Below are 15,747 nucleotides of genomic sequence, written 5' to 3'. Positions count from 1 at the left end.
CTTCCATCAACATCAACAATGTTTTTGCTATGTAGGCTTGTTCCACTGTCGATATCATTGTAAACCAATAAATACATTTCACACAATGCAGTCACGGTCATGAATGTATAGATATCTATGGTATATCGGAAGTAAAGATAATATTGTACAACGAAAGTATCTAATCTAATCTAATGTAATCTCTATCTCCGCAACATAGATAGCAAGATAGTATAAGTATCATAGTATGAAGAACGAAAAAAAATGAAAAGAAGAAGGGAAGAAACAGGCCGAGTGATATATAAACAACACACCCTAAGCCCTCCTTCATCCCACGCGTGAGAAGTAAAGCTCCCAGGATAATCAGAGAGATGGAGAGACACAAAGATGAATAGTAGGTAAGTAAATCCGGTCTCATCAAGAAAAAAACCTCAATCTTCATACCGTGATATCATATAGCTAGAGAAAATCAAACAATCAAAAATGGAAAAGGCAGCCCAGGAAAAGTTCAGAGGGTATTATACGACAGATGCACGGAACAGACAGACAGATATAAAAATAAGCCAACGCCAAGAGACAAAGATAAACACGGCTAGCTACTTAGCTAGCCGTGGCGCTCTCAACTCTACCCAGTGGGGATGATGATTGAGGAACGCGCAAGAAAGTGAAGAACATGCATGAAGACTTAAGGGGTCATCATACTCCGAGGGTACCGGAGTTTTCTTTTGTTGCTCGTCGAAATCAAATCTCGTCGCTTTACCTTCGTTGTTGTTGTTGGTGGTCACTGTCGTAGTGCGGGGGAGGGGGTTGGTAGGATTCTGGGAGAGGGATAGGAGGCTGTTCTTGCAGCGTGGTGGTAGGGTGGTAGGGGTTGTTGAGGTCGGAAGGATGGTCTGGGTAGGGTGGATTGGGGTGGACGGGCTCGTGGTAGTGGTCTTGTTCTAGGTGGGAGTTCACGAGGTAGGGGTTGTATGCGTCCTCCTCGTAAGGGGAGTACGGCCGGGCAGTATGCGTGGCTGTTGGCTCCAGGAGGGAGGTTGCGCTGAGTCGGTTATGGTTGTAGAAGCGGTTCGGGTCCGCTTCGTCCTCGAGCGGAGGCACGAGACCACCACCGGGGCTTGGCTGAGCGTGCGACAGAAGGACCTGTCCTTCTTCACCGGGGGGACTGTAGCGTCCACCGGCCATCATTGCACCTGCGCCGCCGTATTCGGTGCCGTGAGAATCAATTCCGCTCTCGGTGGCGTTCATGTTGAAGGCGTCATTTGCGGTTTGGTGGTAGCTGGGATCCATCGTGCGTCTCTTCCGGCCGACGAAGAGCCAGCGGAAACTGCGTCCAATGGCTCTGATGAGATCCATCGGGTTCAATGCGTCAAGCACACCTTTCACGCCGAAGGGACCGCCTTCATAGCTGGCTTTGCCGTTGCCGTAGAAGTCGGTGATCTCGGATGGCTGGTTCTTAAGTGAGTACGGTTTCCAAGAGAATGCCCACAGGTGGAGAACGGCAAAGAATGCCATCTCAATGTTGATGAGTAGGTTCGGCAGTCCGACCTTGAGATCGGGGCTTTGTATTTTGGAGGTGGTTTTGATGGCTCCGGCCGAGGTGAGGAAGGAGATCAAAGTCTAGAATGGGTTAGACGACCGGAAGTAGAGATGGGGGCAAGATGCTGGCTACACTTACCGATTGCCAGAAGGACAGGAAAATGACCAACTTGATCGACAAAATCTTCAGGAATGGCTGATACTGGCCGATGTCATCCTTAATTTGAATGTAGAACTGGATCAAGCAGTACATGGCGATGGAGACTGCAACACATTCAATGAGGAGTACCTGTCGCATGTTAGCAGAATCCAATATAAGAGACACACAGTACATACCCAAATATGCGAGAACGCGGGGTTGAGGGATTCTTCGCAGTAGAGATTGAACTTCTGCGTGACGACTGCGACGATAGTCATCAGGACTCGGAGGAGGCAGTATTGAAAAACGCCCACCCAGATAACCTAGCGCCGCGTTAGCATAACTGCAATGGCGCACAACCGGGCCTGTCGCACTCACGTTGAACCATGTCAAACCACTGCGCGGTACCCTCCAAATGCCCTTCTGTCCACCGGTACACTTCTGAAGCCACGGAATTGGCCAGACCCATTGTTTTGGTTCGACTCCACGGAAATATTCTTTCTGGCTATGCAAGTCGGGCGCGATGTAAGCGCACATGAGAGAGAAGAAAGCCGAAATCGCAAACGCTTCGTAACAGTTGCCGATCAAATCATAATAGACATCGTTCTTGTAGAAGTAGGTACCGAGCCATGCGACGACGGAGTAAACAGGGACCATGAGCAGAATTCGAATGATACTAGTGAAGAGAGGCGGACGTTAGCCATGAACAGAAACGAAGTGCCAGTATCTAACTAGAGAATGAGGGGAATCATACTGTCGTTGTTCTATCTTTTTGCTGTAGTGTGTAGCGTGCATTCCAATCAGGTAGAAGGAAACAACTATAGCCATGAGACCAAAAGCCCCGCCCACAATCAGGCAGAGTTGGTGGAAGGTGATTCCGCCATCCCAGAGGTCAACCTCCGTGACTGTCAAAGACCGCGTCAGCCCAATTCAATTCGATGACCACCCAAGTCGCATTCAACAAAGCGCAGAGGGGGTTGCCTACTGGTTTCGTCTTCCACGGTCGAATTGCACACTGGCCAGCCCATTCTTGCAGGAAGGGAGAGGAGACTGCAAGGATGAACAGCCTTTGAGGGGGGTGCAAGGAAGGGAAGGAAAAGAGACGGGTTGCGAAAGCGAGAAGAGGGAGAAGAAAGAGGATCGTCGTGATGGACGCCAGCCCGTCGCTTTTCTTAAGATATCTTATCCGCACAGCCGGGCTTGGCCCCCCATGAACCCCTGGGAGCCACCCAAGTTTAAGCTTTTGTCACGTTGTTGTGCCTCGTTTACTCGGGAGGCCGGTCGGGTCACTGGCGAAAGTTGATCCTGCGAAGTTCAATACGGACCGATTGCCCTAGCGATGCTTCGGGATGCGCTGGCAGGAAGAACAACCAGGCGGGATTTGCGAGCGACCGGCGGATTGAGAGTTGGAATGACGGAGACTATTTAGTGCAGTTGGGCTAATGAAGTGGAGCACGTCGGGAGGTACGTTGTCGTTGCACGTCAGGCTAGGAAAGTCGGAAATAGGAACAAATAATCATATAAGGTGTAACTGTGAAGGACCGGTTGGGTTGCTTGGTCCTTTGTTATCCAAAACAATAGATCGTGGAGTCAAACCAGAGAAAAAGTCTTGGTAGCAGGAGGAGCATGAACATGAGACCGAACCGGCAAGGCAGCCACATTTATTTATTCTTAAGTCAGATGCAGTTCTTACGATGGATTCTTCTTACTACGGAGCACTGTTCCTGTGCCAATCAATTACCTTCGCTGCATCTGCCGCGCACTGCAATGGCGGAGGGTCGCTGCGCCACCGCAATTTTAAAGCAAGTGAGTACTACTTACTTATTATTGAGCCATTCTGACTGCTTGACTCTGATGTTCCAAGTTATCCACCTCAAACATATCCACGCCAACAGAGACCCCCGAATAAAAATAAGATAAAAATAAACATAAATCCTGATGGTATTCGTTGATTCGTCTCCCGGAGACACTTACCCAACCTAGTATACACCTCGCCATCTTGGCTCAAATCAAATCGACTTCTTGTCCGGAGATCATATTTTTTCTTGTCCCCCGCGCCAACTTGGCATTCGCCTACTGTACACGAAATTGCAATTACACAAAGCACCTAATCCCAAACCATGGCAGCTCCATAGTATATCATCAGGGGTATATCTGTTCATTTCAATACCGACTACGTCGGTCATCTCTCCACGAATCTCCGAACCCTCCGCGTCCGCGACCACCGCGGCCCCGGCCTCGTCGGTTGCGCCCACCACCAAAGTCGGGTCCATTATCGACGAAGAAATCTTCATCCTCGAAGGTGATGCGACGGCGCTCGTCTCCTCCGCGTCGGGGAAACTCGCCCTTTCGTAGCAAATCGTCGAACCGATCCAAACGCCGGTCGGCCACCTCCCGAGGGACAGGGAGGTAGTAGAGCTTGGGCTTGGTAGTAGTAGACATGAAGAGTTCATCCAGCGGCTTGAATCCTTGTCCAGGTCGTGAACTCGAATCGGCCGTATCTGGGCCACTGGGACGTCGAGGAGCGCCCATCTCGGCCCGTGGCCCGGTAGGCGGAGGTCGAGAAAAGCCTGAGGCGTCAGGCGCACGCATATGTTGGGATGAAGCGCTTCGCGGATCAACCTCCTCGAGAACAGCCTCTACGCCATCGTCGGTTGGCTCATACCGCACTTCCCAGCGCGCGGGAGGGCCACCGCGCTGTCGCGATCCTTCTTCCTTCTCAATCCACAGTGACAACTTGTCTTCCGGAATAAAGTCCACGAATAGAGTCTTGCGGTTGCGTTCGTTGGGCCATACCGTACCATGGAGGGCGGTGCGGACTCGCGACGCTGCCGAGACCGACGTAAAACTAGCAAAGCAATGTGTCTTGATGGGGTCCAGGTAAAAGTCTACGACCACATCCGGATTGGGTGAGGCATCTGGAGGGGACGCGAGACTGACAAGGTGGTTCTTGAGCGCGACCGGCTGGAGAGGACGCATCAACCCGCCGACATAGAGAGCTGCTGTAGCAGCATGCACGGCAGGCTCGACGTCGGCATCTTCCATCACCGCATCCGCTGGTGGAGGGGAGACGGGGCGAGTCTGCTCCGTTTCCTTGGCAGCAAAAAGCCCCTTGAAGCGAACGTCATGTTTCAGGGGCGCGCCTTTCTTGGATGTTTCATCTTGCACAGGCGGGGCCTCCTCCGGCGCGGTCTTGCGCCCCGCGCGTTCTTCAGGGGTTTCTTGCGGACCGGAAGCTCCGTCCTGCCGTGCCTCACGTTCTTTGTCCGCGGAAACCTGGTCTTCCGGTAAAACGACTCGGGGTGTCTCGTCTAGGGCTTTGGCCTTTTTGCTTGCGAGCGCTTCCGGTGTTGGCACAGGACTCTGGCTGCGACGCTTCCTCTTGCGCCTGTCCTCCAGCACTTCTTCTGTAGGCAGGGGTGTTGACAAGCCGGTGTTCATTTCCGAGGGGACTGCAGCGGGCGGCGCAGCGGTCTCGCCAGATGCAGCTGGTTCTGTAGGTTTTGGCTCCATGTCCTCAGACTGTTCCGGTGCTGCTTCTCCAGGAGCCTGCTCTACCGGTGCTGCAGCGGTGTCATTCTCGGTCTGGTCTTGCGGGGCGGAAGTATCGGCGGGTTGGTCGACAGTAGTGGTATCGACGGGTTGAGCTGGCTCCTCAGGTTTCGGTGATTCCTGTGCAGGTTGCTCTGGCTGTTCTTGTTGCTGTTCTTGCTTAGCAGGTCTTCCGGCGGGAGCTTCGTCGGTCACCGGCTCCGGCTTAGACTCAGGAACCGCGTCACCCTGTTCCTCTGGCTGTGCTTGTGGTTGTCCCTGCTCCTGTGCTGGCTCCTCAATCTGTTTATCTTTCACTTCGGTCTCAGTAGCCTCGGGTTGAGCTGGCGCATCCGCAGCTGGCTCTGGCTCTGGTTCTGGCTGCTTCGCGTCGACGGGCTGCGTTTCCTGCGGCGCAACATCCTCTTCGGCGGCCGGCTCTCCGTTCGCGACAGCATCCTTTTCATCGCGGGCATCTTCCTCCACCAATCGGTCAATAATCTGTTGTTTCACGCGGAGACCGGTCTGCGCAATGCCGCGCCGCTTCAGCTCGGCTTTAAGATCGGTCACCTTCCATTTCGAATAGTCGGTCATTGTAGCGGAAAGCACGCAGCGTGATAGACTCGAGCATGTAGAGCGTATCGGCGATGAGAAATTTCGTTCGGGTAAGTTCAAAAGGGCGTGGTCATGGCTGGGAGGTGTTGAAATGCGATTCGATGCCCCTGCGGTGGTCGGGCACGAGAAGTGAGTCTTTGAGCTGCGACCGATCGAGATGATGTCGCGCGCTAGGCTGGATGAGGGCGGTGGTCACTGGGTGCGTAGCTATTTCCGGTATGGTGACTTGCCTAATCCGGTCTGGCTGAGTAAGGCTCCACTTGGAGAAAAATACCCGATTGGGAGCTCCAGCTGAAGATGCTTCTCTGTATTCAGCACAGCTAGAGGTAACACATTGTCCTTTAAGTATTTGCCGGGTGTTGTTGATGTATCAAGTCTACTATGTTTGTTTGCGGCCCAAGATGTCTTCTTAGTCGGATATTCCCACGCAATACTAGCTACTACCAGTGGTAAGTTACATTGTTGCAGTAAGTAGCACCGGAATTTTGAATATATTTACATCATACCTCGAACATGATACTAGGAATAGGATGAAGTAGTGGGAGAGTTCAGTAAAGCTCAAGCTCAGGCTAGATGTAGTTATCAGATTATCAACAGCCCCCGCACTTGTTGATTCCTGCATATTAACAGCCAAGAAATAGATAAGCGGAGTGCACCTCCGAGATGACGCTTCATGATAATGAGGTTTCATCCGGAGCGACCTGATAACACGTAGGTGGCTGATACAAGGCGAGCCTATCAATAAGCAATGGACGGACATTTACAGGGGAGAGCTTCTTAGTGGCCAGCCTGGCGTCTTGAACATGGTTCCCAGCCCGGTCTTCCAGAAACCATTCCGGCAATTCTTCACGAAGTTCTCCCGATTATATCCCGTCTTCTAGAAGACTATCACCCACATAGAACCACATACTATTGACTAGAGTCCACTCTCTTGGAACTACACATCTCCGACAACGGCCGATAGTCCCCCAACTAATGGACCCCAAGCCGAACTCCGAAGATAAAGCAGATAAGATCGGGGGCTAGGCCGTTATCCACTTACTATCGACCCCATCTACTACGTTGGGGCGGGATAAACGGCTAAAGCGTTGGGCGATCGACTCATGTATATATTGCGGTGAGAGCCGACTGAACGGGGTCGTAGTAAACATTTCTCAGACTTACACTTCGTCTTCGAATACCACTCACTGTAGACATATCACCATGGGCTCCACCACAGCAAATACCATGCTCCCCCCAAACAACCCCATCACTCCCTTCTGGCGCACCCAACTCGACCCGCTCGATGACATCCGGAGCACCCCCGACCTGCCCCCGCAAAGCGACATCGTCATCATTGGCGGCGGCTACTCGGGCGTCACGCTAGCTTACTATCTCCTCAAACAGCTCGCTGAGCAGGGCGACAAGACTACTACTATTACGCTGCTCGAAGCGAGGCAGATTTGCTCGGGCGCGACGGGTCGAAATGGTATGCTCCAATCCATAAGTATGAGGTACACGATGTTAACCTTGAAAGTGAAGGCGGCCATCTCCGCCCCGACATTTACGGTCACATTCCCACCTACATTGAGCGCTCCGGACTAGAAGCGGGTCTGGAGATCGCCGAGTTCGAATACGCCCATATCCAAGCGCTGAAAGATCTCCTCCGCGAGGAGAACATCGATTGCGATCTGAACATTACCCGGAACATGAATGTGTATTTGGATGAAGAGTCGGCGGAGAAAGCCAAGCTCGCGTATGAGATGTTGCAGGCGAGGGGTGTCAAGTTGGCTGAGGATCTGCATTATACGGGGAAAAGGGATGCGGAAGTGGTGAGTATATATTCTCTTTCACCCATCAGTTACTTCCCAATGAGATAGGAAAGATACTAAAAAGGATACAGATATCAGGCGCCCACAACGCCAAAGCCTGCATTTCCTACACATCAGGCACACTCTGGCCCTACAAATTCATCCTCGGCCTACTAAGCAAAATCATCAAATCCCCGCAATTAAACGTCCAAACCCACACCCCGGTGACTTCCATCACCACAGAAGACAACATCCACACAATCTCCACCCCCCGCGGCACTCTCCGCGCCGGGAAGATCGTCTACGCGACGAACGCTTACACGGCCGGCTTACTCCCCGAGTATTCGGCAAATATCATCCCCTGCAAGGGAATATGCTGCCATATCACGGTCCCCGAGGGAGAGGGCAAGAAACCCGCACCGTTCCTCCCTTACTCATATGCAATCGGGTACGGATCTGACGTTGTCGGCGGGGGCAGTTATCTGATTTCCAGACCGGATGGAAGTATCATTGTGGGTGGTGCGCAAGCGACGTTTAAGAATAAGCGAGAGGAATGGTATGGTGTTGTAGATGATACGAAGTTGATTGAGTCAGCGAAGAATTACTATGATGGGTACATGCAGCGGACGTTCCGGGGATGGGAGGATAGTGGGGCGTATGTGAAGGAGATCTGGACAGGTGGTGAGTGTCCCATGCTTCGGTTCTTTTGTATTTGCTATTTAGTGTCGAGGGAATGACTTGTGCTGACTCTGGTGACAGTTATGGGCTACTCGGCCGACTCGCATCCGCATATCGGTGAGGTTCCCAATAAACCCGGGCAGTATGTCTGTGCTGGGTTTAATGGCCATGGAATGCCGGTGATTTTGCTGTCCGCCAAGGGACTGGCGGAGATGATCCAGAAGGGGAAGCAGTTCGAGGAGACGGGAATGCCACGGTTGTTTAAGACGAGTGTGGAGAGGATGGAGAAGGCGAGGAATGGGCCGGAGGGGGGAGATATCTTTGCATAGGATGCTGATATACAGTTGATCATGTTTACGTTGGCGTATAATTGAGGAGATGTCTATATGGCTGATATATATTAACTTTCCTATAATATCCGAGCAGAGCATACATTGCATGAACCAATCCACCCACCACAAGATATAAATCAATGCACCATCGAATTCAAAAACTCCCCCAACCAATCATAATCATACCCGACCTCCAAACCCCCCATCTCCTGCACCTGTCCATGTCCCTGATCCAGCCCATTAGCACTACCATCCTGCACCCCCTGCCCCTGCCCACGCCCCTGCCCCTGCCCCTCCACCCCACCCCCAAAAACACCCCCCCACTTCAACCTAACCGACTCATACTTCCCAATCGAATAAAAAAACACATCTTCATCCTCATCCTCACCCTGCGCCTCGAGTCTCGCCAACGCAGCCGCCTGGCCCAAATTCCCAATCAACCGATCCATGACTTCCATCAAATCAACCGTTTGCCGTACATGCCCCCGGTCCCAGGCCGGTTCATCATCATCATCCAGCGTAGAGAGCCGATATAGGGCTGCTAGGTGTCGCACGAGCTGCGAGAAGATCGGAAAGGGAAAGCCTGCGTATTCGGCTGGTGGGATTGCGAGGAAGGTGGTGAGCCAGGTGGATGTTGCGGAGAGGCAGGCGTGGAGGGATTCGAGGTGGTGGAGCTGGTTGGTAGTGGTACTAAGGCTAGGGGGTTGTTTTAGGAGGGCGGATTCGTGGATGGTGAGGTGTGTGTTGGAGTGGTGGAGGTGGAGGATTCGGTGGCGTTGGGAATTGGGGGTGAGTTTGTTTTGGGTTTGGTGGAGGTGGGTGGTGAGGGTGTGGGTGTAGATTGAGAGGGGTGGTGAGATGAAGGATGGGAGGGAGGTGTGGTAGGGGTCTGTGGTGGTGGTGGTGTTGATTCTCTCATTGATGAGTTGGAAGCGCGCTTGTTGGGCGAGGATCTCGTCGTTTAGACATTCTGGGTGTTCGAGGAGATGGTGTAGGCATTCGTCCATGTGAGGGGTCCAGCGGAGGGGGTCGCTTTTCTCGAGGAAGAGGGAGATGCTGGGAGTTAGTTAGCAGTGGGTTTATAGTACTTAGTAATAGTTGGGATGGGTGTGGATGGTGTACCTGGAGGTTAGGAGGAAACAGCCTAGCACGGCGCGTCTCTCGTCCATTGTTCGGGCTGGCGCTGGGGAGGGATCCTCGTCTGGGTGAGTTTGAAGTATACTCAGGAGTGATGGTTTGTCTCCGCCGGGGGCTTGGTTGAGCATGAGGTCGAAGACTACGGCTGTGGCGAATTGGCTGTAGATGGTCATGTTGAGCTTCTTGAATAGTTGCTGGTTGGACCTGTAGCTGTTAGCATGGGTCATCATAGGGAAAGGGTAATCGTACCAGGCTATATATACCAGGAGACCTAGGAGGAAGTCGAGATCGCGACCGTAGCAGTCATGAACCATGCGCTGAGCTACAGTCTCGCGGATTCTATCACAAAGTGTACGTCGCTGACTCGGGCTCTTCGACGTGACTGCCATGATGCATAGCCAGAGGAACGGCCGGTCACTACGTAGCTGCTGTGCTGTTGTTCCTGGTGGGAAATACACGAATGGCAGATAGGGTAGTTTCTGAGTGACAAAGATGCTCAGGTACTCTTCAGCTTGTGACAAGGTCGGCTCTGCTGTACTCGCATGTGGCATCTGTCCTCCACTATTCGACTCATCTCGGGAGGAGGTAGCTCCAACCTGGGCAAAGTGATTAAGAAACCCGCAGTCGATGGATTTCTCCGCCGTCGAGACTGTCCGAGTAACCTTGATCTGGGAGCGTGGCGGTGGTGGATGATGATGGTCTTCATCCGGCTCTCGTCGCAGCTCCTCAATCAACTCAGCATAATCCCCCGCATTGTTAGAAGACTGCGCGCGAAGCAGCGTCACCAAATCATCGAGCTTCTTCTCCAACCGCCCTGTCTTGGACAGCGAGGACTTGCGCGCATTTTGCCGTCGATGGAAAGCCGATTGCCGACATTCTTTATTCAGGCGTTGACACCTGCCAATACTGTCAGACTCGAATCATCCTAGAGTATACCGTAAGACAGACCTCTGGCATCGCCCACCCCCTTTGGGTAGGATGCATTTGCATTTAGACTGCGAACAATTCATGCAGGCGCGGCCGTACGGGGCCGGGGCGAGATCATACTGGGTGGGGAACTGATCCATGGCGACAAGCGGACTTGAGCATAAATCATGACACAAGAGATGCAAAGAGGGTCGGATTTCTGTCAGATTTGGGCGGCAATGCCGTAGGATTTAAGAGTCGCAAACCCCGTCGGGGTGTAAACACCGAAGGATTTGCCATCGGACATTACGGCGTTATCACCGTGCCCTAATCCGAGACGCCGTTGGAGTTCTTGGCGAGGGTGGTATATAGATCGCTGGCCAGGAACATTTGACAATTCATTATATCTTCACAAGTATTCTCTTGCAAATAGGTACTGGCGGTTTTCCAAGTCATACACCTTCACGATTGACTCACCATAATGGCCCCAACCAATACCGCCGCCTGGATCAAGTCCGAAAAGGCCTACCCTCTGGAAATCGACAGCGCTCCATACACCCATCCCGGCGAGAACGAACTCGTAATCAAGAATCACAGCATCGGGCTCAACCTCGTCGACTATGCTCGTCAAGACCTTGGCTCCGCCCTCTTCGCCTGGACACCCTATCCCGCTATAATGGGCAGCGACGTCGCCGGCGAAGTAGTGGAAGTCGGACCAGGCCCTATTTCCTCCCGATTCAAGCCCGGAGACCGTGTCCTCGGTTTAACAGGCGAACTGAAAAGCACGCGTTCCTCCAAAGGTGCCTTCCAGAACTACGTTGTGCTCCACGCACACATGACCTCCCCCATCCCGTCCGATCTATCCTACGCTGATGCGGCCGGAATCCCCCTCGGAATATCAACCGCTGCATGTGGCCTCTTCCAGAAAGACTACCTCGCGCTGCAGCATCCCACTGCTCCTCGAGCCCCATCAACAGGACAAACAGTCCTCATCTGGAGCGGATCATCCAGCGTCGGCAGCAACGCTATCCAGCTTGCCGTGGCGGCGGGGTATGAAGTGATTACGACGGCTTCGCCGCGGAACTACGAATTTGTCAAGTCTCTTGGTGCGAGCTATGTCTTCGACTATAAGTCTGAGACGGTAGTCGAGGATATCATTGTTGCGTTTATGGGGAAGTCTAGTGCTGGTGCATTGGCTATTGGGCCGGAGTCACCAGAAAAGTGTGGTCAGATTGTGGCGAGGGTTGAAGGGAGGAAATTTGTTGCGTTGGTGAGTCCGCCGTCTGGACCTCTGGCAGATGGGGTCGAGTCGAAGTTCGTCTTTGGTGGTGATTTGGCTGAGAATGAGGTTGGGCCTGCTATCTTTATGGATTTCCTGCCGGCCGCGTTGAAGGAGGGGAGCTTTGTTAGTGCGCCCAAGGTGGAGGTGGTGGGTGAAGGATTAGAGTCGGTGCAGGGGGCGTTGGATGTGTTGAAGAAGGGAGTTTCGGCGAAGAAATTGGTTGTTTCGCTGTAGGTGGGTTGGTGGTGATGATTATGGGTTGGCTTTGTGATTAATTGAGTTTTGTTCTAAGCGGATCTTAGACATCTTCAATGCGTTGAATTTTTTTACTAATATATAATTAATTGTGACCACATGTGGCACCAGTCCTGGTATCGAAAAGCAAGGTTAAGGAGGCCTGTTATAGCTGTGGAATGTGTTGGAGATGACATGAAATCATGATGTTTTATCTGAGGTATAATCAAAATCATATACTTGACTAATATCAACTAGTGTGGATATCTTTAAAAGCGGAGTGTCAGAGCGTTGCTGGTTTGATAAGCTGAAAATTGTCTTCATAAAGTAATGTAATCGTTCAAATATATTACTTAAGTGAAGGCCCCGAGGAATGTGATGTTCAAGGTCACGGTTCTTTGAACATTTTCCACGATATACATGCTCGGCCCGATAGCCAGGGAAGGGGCCTAGACTGAATAAAGCTTTCCATGGACCGGTACATTTCGTATTCGCCAAGACGATACTGAAGCGGATACTGAATACAGCCACGCCATCGTCTCTTCGTTCTACTCGCTGAACGTGCTCGCTCTGTTGTTATAGACCACTTAATCCATTAATGGTATACATGGCTATGCTTGGAGAGCCCGGGATCGGAGAGACACAGAAATGCCGGGAAGCGGGACCGGGGGCGGATCCTCGGTGGAACCTAAATCCGTAGACTCAATCCTGCCTCAGGATCAATGTAAGACATGTGATTGGCCCGTGATGGCGTATGAGTCAAGACCGGAAAACTCCCCGGGGGACCAGAGATCGCCATCATCTTGCGTTTCCCGCCCTTTTTTTCCTTTTAACTTTCCCTCCTGTTCATTTGTGTGTCTACTGCTTCATCTTGCTTCTCTCCCTCTCTCATAGTTTTAACTTCGTCCTGCTACTTGTTTTGCATCCATACGTCCGTTAAGCACACGCGTCCGTCCAGTATGGTCGCCCAAGCTGCCGCCTCCGGGCAATTCCGTCAGTTTCCCCCCTCTACCCCTCCCCCGCCTTTCCACAGTGAACAGCTACTAAATCCCGTAGAGAGGGCTGATTCCCAACCCGAAAACCCTTACTCGGCCCTTATTACCGATCAATCGATCGTCATCATCCCTTCTTTCACCCTTGAGTCTGGTGTTACCTTGCACAACGTTCCCGTGGCCTACACGACGAGAGGTCAACTCTCTCCCGAACGTGACAATGCATTGGTGATCTGTCATGCTCTCAGTGGTAGTGCGGATGTCGCGGACTGGTGGGGTCCCCTGCTTGGTGGCCCCGGTCAAGCTTTCGATACATCGCGCTTCTTCGTCGTCTGCTTGAACAGTCTGGGTAGTCCGTACGGAAGTGCTAGCGCTGTGACCTACAAGGATGGCGATCCGTCCAAGGGCTTGTACGGTCCTGAGTTCCCTCTCACCACCGTCCGTGATGATGTAAAGTGAGTTCTCCTTCTCGTGCTTTATGGTGTAACCGCGTACTAACAACGCATAGGATTCACAAGATGGTACTGGATGACATGGGCATCCGTCAAATAGCAGCCGTGGTGGGTGGCTCCATGGGTGGTATGCTTACTCTTGAGTACGCCTACTTTGGCAAGGACTATGTTCGCGCGATTGTTCCGATCGCAACCTCTCCTCGTCATTCGGCATGGTGTATCAGCTGGGGCGAAGCCCAACGGCAGAGCATCTACAGCGATCCCAAGTATGAGGATGGCTACTACCCGTTCGACGATCCCCCGGCCACCGGTTTGGGTGCGGCGCGCATGTCCGCCCTTCTCACCTACCGTAGCCGCAACTCTTTCGAGTCTCGCTTCGGCAGAAACGTGCCCGATCCCTCCAAGCGGCAGACCATCAATGGCCAGGAAAGGTCGCCCACTCCCCCGAACGAGCACTGGGCTATCCATAACGACGGACACAAGAGTGGACGCAGCTCTCCCGGGCCGCAATCCGATGCTCATCAGTCTGAAGTGCAGTTCCAAGACCCTCAGTTCTCCGGTGCCAAAACCTTCAGCAAAACCATCGAGACCAACGGTTCCCAGAAGCGGCTCCCCACCTATTTCTCGGCCCAGTCGTACCTTCGGTACCAGGGTGAGAAGTTCGTGAAACGTTTCGATGCCAACTGCTACATCGCCATCACCCGCAAGCTGGACACGCACGATGTGTCCCGACACCGGGCCAGTCCTTCCGCGGAGAACCCCGTCCGTGAAGCCCTGTCTCAGATTGAGCAGCCTGCTCTGGTTCTAGGTATCGAATCCGATGGACTGTTCACTTTCGATGAACAGAAGGAGATCGCTGCCGGCATTCCGGATTCCCGCCTGAAGCGGATCGAGAGTCCCGAAGGTCACGATGCCTTCCTCCTTCAGTTCGAACAGGTCAACCGCTACATCCTCGAGTTCTTCCGCGAAGTCCTGCCGGACATCATGTCCAAGGAACCCGCCGAAGGAGTCGAGGCTGTGGACGGAGTCAACAAGCTAACCAAGAGCAGCACCTTCGGCGAAGCGGAAGTGGAAGATATCACCGCGTGGTAAACTGACCCCCAGAGTCCTATTAGATGTGGCGCATTAGTTGCAGCCTTTTATACTGCCTGATGTACCGCGTGGGCATGCCCCGGCCTTTCTCTCGGCCAGAGAGGACGCGCCGGCGGCTTCGGACCCCGCCAAGCTCAGGCGCCTTGGGGAAGTAGCGGTGCGGTCTTGTGATTTATTATTCTTAGCCAGTCAGAGAGATGAGCATCCAACTGCCTCTCTCGTTTCCTCTACACAGGTAAGGCTGTAAAAGAAGCATCCAACTGCTCTCCATCAGATAAGCCCTCACCGAGTGTTCTTTGCACACGTCAAGACACCGAGGGTGGTGGGCGACCTTCATAAGAAAAGTGTTCGATCGTACATAGATTCGTTATGGTAAATAGAATTTTTGTCTTCATCTCGTCTGTTGTCATAGCACTGGCCACCCGTTAGATACAGTGCCTAGCGGTGTGACCTTGTAATTAAGGTCTCGTATTCAAACACCTTTGTGAACTCAACTTTGAATTCAATCATCAACCTCAACCTACCACATGACACCACCATCACCCCCTCATCATCGCAAAGATCTCCCATCTTCTATCTAGTTCGATTCCCAACCCGCCCAGCAACCTACGGTTGCACCAGGAACCAACACCAACACCAACACTGGCTGCAGCTCTACTCCGCATATGATACCCGCCGTCGGGCCTCACCTGAATGCCCTCCTGAGGTCATTGCGGAGAACCACAAGACAGAGAATATGACGTGGTCGGCGCAGCAAAAGCGCCATGGATTTGGATATGCTTTCGGGAATTAATTACAAGGCAGAGGAATTGGGCTGCTTGCAGGAATTGAAGTGAAATGCGGAGTGCAGATGGGGAAAGTTCTGCGTGCAAAACTCTGAAGCCGGTTATTAGACTAGGTTTGAAGTTCGACGGGTAGAGGCGGGTTGGAGATGTGATGTATCATTTTGACCTGCGCTTGGGCGCTGCTGTGCGTGTGCGTGTGTGTGTATTATACAGTACGGGGTTGGCGTGCAGGATGAATGTGCCGTCATTAACCTTTTTTTGGGG

At 52.6% G+C, this 15,747-nt stretch overlaps 6 protein-coding genes across 6 annotated transcripts; 3 read left to right on the top strand and 3 right to left on the bottom strand.

Annotated features, from left to right (window-relative positions):
* Positions 1–735: 735 nt before the first annotated feature.
* BO88DRAFT_348525 (DUF300-domain-containing protein) lies at positions 736–2,685 on the bottom strand (the record flags this gene model as incomplete). Its single annotated transcript, XM_025703420.1, has 6 exons — positions 736–1,599; positions 1,658–1,807; positions 1,855–1,980; positions 2,036–2,333; positions 2,412–2,562; positions 2,643–2,685. 6 exons carry the CDS (start codon positions 2,683–2,685, stop codon positions 736–738), a joined length of 1,632 nt encoding a protein of 543 aa, XP_025559121.1.
* A 905-nt stretch (positions 2,686–3,590) lies between these two features.
* On the bottom strand, positions 3,591–5,930 carry BO88DRAFT_407521 (SAP domain protein). The gene has a single exon (XM_025707455.1). It carries the CDS (start codon positions 5,780–5,782, stop codon positions 3,821–3,823), a length of 1,962 nt encoding a protein of 653 aa, XP_025559120.1. The 5' UTR covers positions 5,783–5,930; the 3' UTR covers positions 3,591–3,820.
* Positions 5,931–6,985: 1,055 nt separating this feature from the next.
* Positions 6,986–8,646, top strand: BO88DRAFT_372139 (NAD(P)/FAD-dependent oxidoreductase). The gene is made up of 4 exons (XM_025704228.1): positions 6,986–7,271; positions 7,325–7,614; positions 7,686–8,274; positions 8,353–8,646. The coding sequence occupies exons 1-4, from the start codon at positions 7,007–7,009 to the stop codon at positions 8,598–8,600; spliced, it is 1,392 nt and encodes a 463-aa protein (XP_025559119.1). The 5' UTR covers positions 6,986–7,006; the 3' UTR covers positions 8,601–8,646.
* Positions 8,647–8,740: 94 nt separating this feature from the next.
* BO88DRAFT_348864 (Zn(II)2Cys6 transcription factor domain-containing protein) lies at positions 8,741–10,807 on the bottom strand (the record flags this gene model as incomplete). The annotated part of the gene is made up of 5 exons (XM_025703428.1): positions 8,741–9,659; positions 9,726–9,944; positions 9,990–10,277; positions 10,359–10,637; positions 10,689–10,807. 5 exons carry the CDS (start codon positions 10,805–10,807, stop codon positions 8,741–8,743), a joined length of 1,824 nt encoding a protein of 607 aa, XP_025559118.1.
* Positions 10,808–11,127: 320 nt separating this feature from the next.
* Positions 11,128–12,187, top strand: BO88DRAFT_372133 (zinc-binding alcohol dehydrogenase family protein; the record flags this gene model as incomplete). The annotated part of the gene is made up of 1 exon (XM_025704227.1): positions 11,128–12,187. The coding sequence occupies one exon, from the start codon at positions 11,128–11,130 to the stop codon at positions 12,160–12,162; it is 1,035 nt and encodes a 344-aa protein (XP_025559117.1). The 3' UTR covers positions 12,163–12,187.
* A 934-nt stretch (positions 12,188–13,121) lies between these two features.
* On the top strand, positions 13,122–15,197 carry met2 (homoserine O-acetyltransferase; the record flags this gene model as incomplete). The annotated part of the gene is made up of 2 exons (XM_025711690.1): positions 13,122–13,609; positions 13,663–15,197. The coding sequence occupies 2 exons, from the start codon at positions 13,122–13,124 to the stop codon at positions 14,696–14,698; spliced, it is 1,524 nt and encodes a 507-aa protein (XP_025559116.1). The 3' UTR covers positions 14,699–15,197.
* Between the last annotated feature and the right edge of the window lie 550 nt (positions 15,198–15,747).

Source organism: Aspergillus vadensis (genome assembly GCF_003184925.1).
Source record: "Aspergillus vadensis CBS 113365 unplaced genomic scaffold BO88scaffold_25, whole genome shotgun sequence".
NCBI classification, from domain to species: Eukaryota; Fungi; Ascomycota; class Eurotiomycetes; order Eurotiales; family Aspergillaceae; genus Aspergillus; species Aspergillus vadensis.
Note: the sequence above shows the minus strand (reverse complement) of the source record. Positions and strands in the feature narration are given on the sequence as shown.

Coding starts and splice junctions, on each gene's coding strand:
- BO88DRAFT_407521 (XM_025707455.1), bottom strand. CDS start 5,782: ATGACCGACTATTCGAAATGGAAGGTGACCGATCTTAAAGCCGAGCTG.
- BO88DRAFT_372139 (XM_025704228.1), top strand. CDS start 7,007: ATGGGCTCCACCACAGCAAATACCATGCTCCCCCCAAACAACCCCATC. Junction 7,272..7,324: donor GGGCGCGACGGGTCGAAATG/GTATGCTCCAAT, acceptor TTGAAAGTGAAG/GCGGCCATCTCCGCCCCGAC. Junction 7,615..7,685: donor GGAAAAGGGATGCGGAAGTG/GTGAGTATATAT, acceptor AAAAGGATACAG/ATATCAGGCGCCCACAACGC.